The sequence below is a fragment of the Benincasa hispida genome, chromosome 5 (genome assembly GCF_009727055.1).
Source record: "Benincasa hispida cultivar B227 chromosome 5, ASM972705v1, whole genome shotgun sequence".
NCBI classification, from domain to species: domain Eukaryota; kingdom Viridiplantae; phylum Streptophyta; class Magnoliopsida; order Cucurbitales; family Cucurbitaceae; genus Benincasa; species Benincasa hispida.
The window spans coordinates 62,682,014-62,691,957 of record NC_052353.1 but is presented as its reverse complement, the minus strand read 5'-3'; the positions used below and the strand labels follow the sequence as shown (position 1 = coordinate 62,691,957).

The 9,944-nt window shown below is 35.5% G+C and overlaps 1 protein-coding gene across 1 annotated transcript; it reads left to right on the top strand.

Annotated features, from left to right (window-relative positions):
- Positions 1–1,579: 1,579 nt before the first annotated feature.
- LOC120077690 (protein MEI2-like 5) lies at positions 1,580–8,501 on the top strand. Its single transcript, XM_039031649.1, has 13 exons — positions 1,580–1,928; positions 3,059–3,099; positions 3,183–3,326; positions 3,414–3,868; positions 4,686–4,844; positions 4,952–5,068; positions 5,261–5,412; positions 5,649–5,740; positions 5,883–6,819; positions 6,923–7,007; positions 7,092–7,160; positions 7,396–7,575; positions 7,745–8,501. Exons 2-13 carry the CDS (start codon positions 3,069–3,071, stop codon positions 7,856–7,858), a joined length of 2,535 nt encoding a protein of 844 aa, XP_038887577.1. The 5' UTR covers positions 1,580–1,928; positions 3,059–3,068; the 3' UTR covers positions 7,859–8,501.
- The last annotated feature ends 1,443 nt before the right edge of the window (positions 8,502–9,944 follow it).

The window sequence follows — 9,944 nt, the reverse complement described above, 5'->3', positions numbered from 1 at the left end:
ATTTAGAAAAAATTAGAATCTAATCTTTATAGTTTGCAATTATAATTTAGTTCATATTATTTGATAAAATTCTTATAAATAGTCATTATATTAATATAGAGTATTTATAAAAATTTTAGCAAACTATATGAATTATTTATGAAGTATTATCAAATCACTCGATTTTAACCTTTAAAACCACATTAACAACATTTTAACTTTCTCTGCCTCCTAAAGAAATTTGCAATTTAACGAGCAGATGTATATATTTTTAATTTTGCCAAAAAGAAAGGATGGGCTGATTCATAGATTTTTCTTCTAGTGGGCCCCATGCACGATGAGATATTTGTATGTTTTAGAGCAAGGGAGGGCCCGCCACAAACTTTTGATGAATGATGATCCCCCAAGACTCCAAAAGTTGATCAGACATTACGTGGCAGCATCTAAATGGTCCGTTGGTAATGTATAATCCTGCGAACAGAAGCAGGTGATTTCCTGATTCCCCACGTTTCCACCGACGCAAGATCACGTCACTCCTCAAAAACGCAATGGGAACTGATAATCAGCTATATCCAGTCCCACGTGAACTCGTCGATAACTAAAGAAGAGTCCACTCATTTGTTAAATCCAATTATATTCCGCCACGTGTCCCATAATGGATCCAAACTTATGGCACCCCCGAAATTTAATCCATAATCAAGGTCAGAGAAAACAGCGGGAATTTATCCAACAAATAATAATAATAATATTATTTTTTTGTTTCAGAACTAAAAATAAATAAAAAACGCAAAATTTAGAATCATAGAACAAGGCAAGCAGTGAAATTGAAATTCGTTGGTGTCAACGGACGCCAAATAGGATTCAAATTCAGCTGAATTCAGTTTCACATTGAAACAAAGGAACAAAAAGCCCCTAAGGTGATTTTATAAATATTTTTTGGGGTTGATATGTCATTTTAATTTACTGGTGGTTGAATTTACATTTTTAATAAATTTTAAATTTAGCTTGTGCTTCTAATATGTAATTTATTTTTCTGTTCACCATTTTTTACCATCCATTTAGATGAAAATATGAGTTGATATGTTGATATATTCATGATATTAAATATCAATTAATATTTCTAACATCACTTTTGCAAACGGAATTATATAAATCTTGAATAAAAATCAATGCACTAGAATATCCTTATTGACGATCCTTTACTCCAACAACATCTAATGTTAAAAGAAAAATATAAGTTATTTAGTCAAGTATTAATAGAAATACCAATAACAAAATCTACGACTTAATTATTAATCTAGATAAGTTTTATAAATTTTGCAACTTATATGAATATTCCTCGATATCATATTTTAATGATACATCTGTCTTTATATTTATAAAATTGAAATTTCTTATAATATTTTAATATTGGAAAGCATGCAATAATTTTTTTATTATTTATTAGTATTTTAATGAACTTACATGAGTAATTAAACTTAAAGATTTATTAAAAATAAATAGATTAAAATTCAACGAATTCTGAAATATCGGGAAAATGGTATTAATTTTTTTTCCCCTGTGCTTGTCCTCCATTCTTCCAATCATTTTCCTTCAATTTTCTTTTCATTTTTCCTTTTATTATTATTAATTTTCGCCCCCATTTCATTTCTCTTTCTAAAATTTGCCCAGCTTCCTTCTCTCGCTGTCTCTTCTATCTGGGTTCCCGGCGAGACTGCAGGAAGTAGAAGAGTAGAAGAAATAATTTTCTCTGCTTCTACGGAAACTCTTCTCCTTTTCTTTATTTTTTTTTTATTTTAATTTTTTTCCTCTCTATTTTTTTTTTAATCTAATTTCTTGATCGAGACCAAACCTCGTCTCGATTCTCCAAATATTCATCTTCTCTCTCTCTCGCAAAACAAATACTAATCATCGTTCGATGACCTCGCTTTAGCGTACTTTGTTTCGAGGTACTTCTCGCTTTACTTTCTTTGTTTGCTTCGAAAGCTCTGCATATTTTATTTGGGTTTTGTTTTTATGAATCTGGTTGTACTGTATATCATTCAATTTTGTTTCCCTTTGCATTTGATCGGCTACTCTAGCTGGTGCTATTTGGGAAATTGGTTAGAAATAAGCTTTTAATAGTGCATGATATTGATGAAAAACGGTATTGGAGTTATTTGGGTGTCTTTGGGTATGCTCAAATTTACTCCTTTTGATGGTTACATATGATGAATTTCAGTTTGGTACTTCTTTGACTGGAAAATAGTGGAATTTACGAGCTCAGGAGCATTTCTGTTTGATTTTACTTGATACTTTGTCCTCAATGTTTATCTAATCGCGTATTAATTTTTCCATGGAACATTTTGGGGCAACTTTGTACGGACCCATTGATTGTTGCCAAGACTATGTGAGATTATGGATTTCTTTATGCCTCTGAGAGAACATGCATAATGTTTTGTTACTGATATGGATGTGTTATTGGTAGTTTATGGAGAATTTTAACTTGCATCATTCCAAGTCTTTTCTCTAGTTATGTTTTCACCATACTAATTTTGTGATGTATACCTATAGAAAAAAGAGAGATATAATAGAGTGGTTTTTCCATTATTGAGTAAGGTCCGTGTCAAGCGCTTGATTTCTTCTCTGGTTTATTAGGTGAGAGCAAAACCTTTCATTTTCATTTCCAGACAAGGGCTGGTCTAGATTTGTTTCACGGGTTACCATAAAAAGAAAAAAGTAAAATGTTTTGATGTTGTGCACCTATTATGTTGCTAGTTTGCATATTTGTTGACCATGAAAATTCGTTTAGGTTTTTAATGTTTAATATCTAATATTTTGACAATATTTAATGACATGGCATACTGATTTGGTAATTCTGCTCTTCCAAAATTGAATTCTGTCTCAGTGCCCTGTCATTAGAGATATTGTCGTGCACTTGGAAGAATGATTATTGAAATCTGACTGTTAGCCCTTCAACGGTTTTGCAATATGCATACTGTATCTATCTATGCATGTAGATATATGTGTAATTGGCTTACAAGCTTCTAAGTATTTGATGACTATATTTATGCCTGTTTTACTTTTTCGTCTTTGGCAGAAAGTGCGTAATGGAGCAACAATCTAAAGATTCTCTATCAGGTAATTTTTTTCATTCAACCAAGAGAAATTGGTTAAGAGCATTCAAGTGCCTTTTGAATACTTAACGATCATTGCTTTTGCAGGCCCACCTAAAAACTTATTAGTTACTGTTCCCCGAAAAGTGGGAAGTAGTGCATGGGGAATTCCTCGCAGATCTGACTCTTTTCACACTTCATCTGATGTTAGCTTGTTTTCCAGTTCGTTGCCAGTCCTACCACATGAGAAATGTATGTATAAGTGTTTGTTCTAACATACTTATCAACGATCTGTTTAGTTTTTATGTGGGAAGTAAGTCTTTCCTTGCTAATGTGCAGTGGATTTTGATTCTGAGCCTTGTCAATCTGATGGTGCTGACTTATCCAATGAACTTGACCCCAAAACTGACATCAAGGATCCTCTTGGAGAGGTAGAAATAGATGCAATAGGCAACCTGCTTCCTGATGATGATGAGCTTTTCAGTGGTTTAATGGATGATTTTGACTTAAGTGGATTGCCCAGTCAATTAGAGGATTTGGAAGACTATGACCTATTTGGCAGTGGAGGGGGAATGGAACTAGATTTTGATCCTCAAGAAAACCCGAGTATGGGTATGTCAAAATTGAACCTGTCTGACAATGTTACTGGAAGCATGGTTAGTCATTATGCTCTGCCAAATGGTGTGGGAACGGTGGCTGGAGAGCATCCGTATGGGGAACATCCATCAAGGACATTGTTTGTAAGGAATATCAATAGTAATGTCGAGGATGCTGAGCTAAGAGCCCTCTTTGAGGTAATATTATTTAACGAGTTGCTTCCTTAAATTTTCTGGGGAGATTTTCATTGGCAAGTTACTTCCTTATATATGCGAGGTAACATCTTAATTGAGCTTACTTTCTTAGATTTGTCTTTTATGCTCCTCATCTTCTTATATCTGTTTTTGTTATATTTGTTATTCTGAAAATTATGTGCAAATTTCCATTAATTTTATTTGGGTACCATGAAACTTTGCTGCCTAGTAAGGTTTCTTTTCAAAACTTAAATGATTAAATCAGCCCTCTAGATTTTATGTTTGTGATAAGTACTTAGTCTTGTTTCCAATTCTCATGTGTAACGATGAAGAGCCTACTTAAATCTTTTTCGTGAATTTCAGTTGTATGTGATGAGGTTGGATATTAGCATTATCTGCTCATATGCATTCTGATCTTTCCTTTTGTAATTGTGCATGTAGTCTATGCCCCTGGACTTGGTGCATGTTGTGTGTGTAGATTAGCATGCACTTGGCAGGCTTTGAGATTGGTGATGTGCATGTTACTGACTGGGGCCTCAATATACTTGAGTTTATTTATATCTTTAGATTTCTCAATAACTATTGAGGTTTATAATATTGAATCCTCGGTAGCTCAGGTAAGCGGCATTAAGACTGATACTGTCCTGTTTGAAAACTAGTATATTGTTGTTATTGGTACCATGAAGCTCCTTCTAGTAAATCTGTATATGAGACTACTTTCTGTACTATTTGTTGCATTGCTTCATTTCTGTAAGGTTTGGAAACAACTCTATTTATTTCACTTCAAATTCTAGTTCATTAACTGTTCCCATCTCTACAGCAATATGGAGATATAAGAACTTTATATACTGCATGCAAGCATAGAGGTTTTGTGATGATATCTTACTATGACATTCGAGCGGCTCGCACAGCAATGCGTGCGCTGCAAAACAAGCCTTTGAGACGACGGAAACTTGACATTCACTTTTCAATACCAAAGGTTTGAACTGAGATGGCGATTCTTGTTATACAGTTTGTCTTTCTTGGTTCTAACTTGTTTCAGTACATTGGTACCAAGGTCCTTAACTCTGCTTGGCCATTTTCCAGGATAATCCTTCAGAAAAGGATATTAACCAGGGAACTCTTGTTGTATTCAATCTGGATGCCTCAGTTTCAAATGATGACCTTCGTCGAATATTTGGGGCTTACGGAGAAGTAAAGGAGGTATTTTCCAACTTTCCATTATATGCACACCTGAAAATGGCACGCTTATGCAGAAATGCCTGCACAATCAGTCACTTTGATTTGTGCATGTCTGTGCAAGGATGCATGTGAAATATGATTCGTCTGGAATTCTAGTACAGACATCTGTAATTAAGTTTCTAGAAGTATTAACATCCCTTCCTCAAACTGCAGATCAGGGAGACACCACACAAGCGGCATCATAAGTTCATAGAATTTTATGACGTTCGAGCAGCAGAGGCTGCTCTAAGGGCATTAAATAGGAGTGATATAGCAGGCAAGCGAATAAAGCTTGAACCAAGCCGTCCTGGAGGGGCACGTAGGAAGTAAGCTCCTTAGGCCAGTCACTTTTGTACACACATATCTGAGCTAGATTTTTTATAGGCTTACACAAGATAATAAATATATGATGATGTGCATTATATCATGATGAAAGCACATCATCATATACTATTATCGTTTCCATTGATTATTTTAGTAGTCTATATCTTTTGGCATTTGTATGTGTTTTATGTAATGTCATGTTTGCTTATAAACTGACATGTTCTTATCATTCATATAGTTTAATGCAGCAACTAAGTCAAGAGCTGGAGCAAGATGACGCACGAACTTTTCGTCATCAGGTTGTTTCGCCAGTGACCAATTCACCTCCAGGTGATCTTGTACAGCTTTTATTGAATCCCGATTATATTTATGAATCTATGATTGCCTACAACATCTCAACCCTTGGACAGAATTTCGTCTCTGCATCATCTATTTTGATTACTCATTAACATTAGAACCACTTCTATGATAGGTAACTGGTCACATATTGGCAGTCCTGTGGAACATAATTCTTTTAGCAAGTCCCCTGGTTTGGGAAGCCTGAGCCCCATAAACAGCAGTCATTTGTCTGGCTTGGCTTCAATTCTTCCTCCCAATCTGTCAAACTCTCCAAGAATAGCACCAATTGGAAAGGACCAAGGAAGGGCCAGTCATGCCAACCAAGTGCTTACCAATTCCACATTGATGCAAGGAACACCCTACCATCATCATCAATCCTTTCCTGACAACAAATTTAGCTCAAATGGTGGATCTTCATCTTCTGTTGCTGACTTGAATTCCAATTCATCCAGTATTGGGACATTATCTGGTCCTCAGTTCCTATGGGGAAGCCCAACCCCCTATGCTGAACGTTCCAATTCTTCAGCTTGGCCGACACAATCTGCGGGACAGCCATTTACTTCTAATGGGCAAGGACAAGGTTTTCCATATGTTAGACACCATGGTTCTTTGCTTGGTTCTCATCACCATCACGTGGGATCTGCTCCATCTGGTGTTCCTCTTGATAGGCCTTTTGGTTATTTCCCAGAGTCACCAGAAACATCCTTCATGAGTCCAGGTGCACTAGGGAGCACAAGTTTAAGTCGCCACAATGGTAATTTTATGAACTTGAGTACACGAGCAGCTATGACTGGTGGCCTTGGTCTTCCCACGAATATGGTTGAAAATGGCTCTCCCAACTTTAGAATGATGTCTTTGCCCAGGCAAGGCCCTATTTACTATGGTAATGGCTCTTTTCCTGGGTCTGGTGTTGTGAGCACTGATGGATTGCTGGAACGTGGTCGTAGTAGGCGAGTTGAGAATGTCGGGAACCAAATTGAGAGCAAGAAGCAGTATCAACTTGATTTAGAAAAAATTGTTAGTGGGGAAGATACTAGGACCACACTAATGATAAAAAACATCCCCAATAAGTAAGAACCTATTTGGTTTATTATTTAAGACTAGCAGTTTAAATTTCACCTTGATTATATCCTGTGTTTCTTTTCATAAACCTATATTTATTTGTTGATATAGGTACACGTCAAAGATGCTTTTGGCTGCTATTGATGAAAATCACCGCGGTGCTTATGATTTTCTATACTTGCCCATTGATTTCAAGGTAGCATTTGTTTTCTAGAATATATTATATGATCGAAGACCCTATGATACTGACTTCCAATCATGGTTTAATTTCTTTTTCCAGAATAAGTGCAATGTCGGTTATGCCTTCATCAATATGGTGTCACCCTCACAAATCATTCCCTTCTATGAGGTATGTCTTGGTTCGCTACATTTTTTTTTGGCTGAACAATGCATTTATCTGGTATGTACAATGCATTTTTTTTGGTATGTTTTCATTTCTGATCATCTGAATATATATATATATATACACACACAAATACACACACACACACACAGATATATCTGTCAAAATTGATGCTCAAATTATAAGAACCTTAATAATTCTTGTCTCTAGAGTTCTTGCTTATAATGGAAATGTTTACCAGGCATTCAATGGTAAGAAGTGGGAAAAGTTCAATAGTGAGAAGGTTGCTTCACTAGCTTATGCTCGAATTCAGGGCAAGACTGCTCTAGTGACACACTTTCAGAACTCGAGCCTAATGAATGAGGACAAGCGATGTCGGCCCATTCTCTTTCGATCTGAAGGCCAAGAGATTGGTGATCAGGTGACATGTTTTGATCAATCTTAGTTATTTTTATTCAAAGAGTGCTGTACTTCTATTGAAAGTGTACATACGACTTAACCGAATCATGTTAACCGATAGTTTGTATTCAAAAAAAATCCCTATCATTTCCACTGACCGATTCAATATGTGGTGTTTGTCACAAATCCAGGATATTCTCCTCTCCAGCAACTTGAACATATGCATTCGTCAACCAGATGGATCATACTCAGGGGACTCATTGGACAGCCCAAAGGGCCACCCAGATGAAAAACCAGAAACTTAACTTATGTTGGTTCATTTTCTAAGCCTTAAGATTAAAGAAGGCTGGGAAAGCTAACTGTTGGATAGGTATTAATATGGTAAAACTAAGTGAGAACTGAGAGGGTATTTGTGATTGATGATTACTTGATGATTATTTTTCATGAAGGGTATTGCAGACAAGGAGGCAGAGAGCATTCTTTTTTGTTGTAGGTAGAGGAACATATTGTAATTTAACCAATGGTAAATAAGGAGAATCACATGGCTACTGCCCTAAGTCTCTCTGCGGCATCGTGCGTTGCTTCCAGCTTGTTTGTCACCATCTCTTCTGTGGAGTCTATATTAGAGGAGTTTGCATTGTCTTTGTTCATAGGGGCTTTTCAAGTCCATTTGCAAATATGAGTTGTTCCTGTTAATATTGGTAATTTCTGTGGGTCATAGGGTTTAGGTTCTGTCCAAGAAGTGTACAGATGGGGAGGCCGCCAGGATGTTCTTCCCTATGTTAAGTTGTTGATATCATGTAGTCATCAGAATTGGTGTTGCATCAAATTAAATTATTGTAAATTCATATTCTTGTCTCTCTTTTGGATCCTTGAATAATCAGAATTGTACTTAAACTTGCACATTTGAAAGAAGCTTCTCTCGCTGTCTCTTTGTGTGGATTGTAACTTCTATCTTTTAAAGCAGCATTTCAGAATCAGTGAATTATTTTTGAACATTGTTTATTCATATATATATATATATATATATTCACTGAGCATTTGCAGGTTTTATGCTATACCCTCTGTTTTTTAAACAATAATACAAGATGGAATATAGAAGATTAGGAATATTTGAAAGGACGGAAGATGACAAAAACAATACTATTGGACTATCAATTTCACCAAAAAGGATGTCATCCAGCATTCACTCATATATTAGAATCAGTACGGTGTGGGGGACGCTTCTTTTCCCCTTGTGGATTATTGTTAACGTTATGCATCATATTCGCACAATTGAAGTCTCATCAATAGCCTATCAATTCAAATCACCAAAGCATCAACAATGGAACCTGCAAGACTCAAAAACTTCAGAAGGAGCTTTATCTGCTATGCCTTTGACTGTCTTGAATTTTTTTTCTTTAGTTACTAAAATTTTTGCTATTAGTCTCTTCATGTCTGGCTATATATATGCCACTCTTTGCACATAATAAAGTTATGCAAGTATTTAGTAATCTCAAGACTTTATATGGTATCAATTCCTAACTTCCACTCCTCCCTCTACAATTACTACTCTTAACTAAGAGTTCAACTTATATCCACGGTTGATCCATCCTTGATGACTACTCTTAACCCTAATCCAGAGACTCCTACAATTACTCAACCTACCAACACTACTGTACTTGAACAATATGCCAATCCGTACCTTCTCCACCATTCTAATAGCACCAATATCGTTCTTGTGTCTAATCTTCTTATGGAGATGAACTATCTTCATGGAGTCAGTCTATGATCATTGGTCTCACTGTTGGGAAAAAATAAGAAGACTCGCCGGATCTGGTTTGGATGCTCACCGGATCTGGTTTGGTCACTCACCGAAGAAGAGGAGAAGAAGGAAAAAAAAAAGGAGTCTCCCAGTCAAGAAAAGGAAGAAGAAGAGAAGAAAAGAGAGAAAAAAAAAAGAAAAAAATTGAAGGGCAAATCTGTAACTTCATTCATCCATGACATTAGTAGAAGGTTCTTTAACATTCTTTAAAAATTGTGAGACATTTTTCATTGGTTAAATTATACGAAATGCCCTTGAACTTTCAAAAGTTTAAAAAATACCTTCAAAATTTCAAAGAGAGTTAAAAAATGCCCTTGCCATTAGTTTTTGGATAAAAATCATTAATGTTTTGCCCAAAAATACCTTCGAACTTTGAAAAGTTTAAAAAATACCCTTACTAATTACTAACCGTTAATATATAAATAGAAACCATTAATACTTTGTTGGAAAAATACATCTAAACTTAACTTTCTCCCTTACTTCATTTTTGACCTATAATATTTTTTTTCCTTCTCTCTTACTCTCCTTGTTATCTCTTTGACATTTGTCTATCTCAATTTTGTTTTTTTTTTTTTTGGGTAAAGATA

Coding starts and splice junctions, on each gene's coding strand:
- LOC120077690 (XM_039031649.1), top strand. CDS start 3,069: ATGGAGCAACAATCTAAAGATTCTCTATCAG. Junction 3,100..3,182: donor ATCTAAAGATTCTCTATCAG/GTAATTTTTTTC, acceptor TTGCTTTTGCAG/GCCCACCTAAAAACTTATTA. Junction 5,741..5,882: donor AGTGACCAATTCACCTCCAG/GTGATCTTGTAC, acceptor CTTCTATGATAG/GTAACTGGTCACATATTGGC.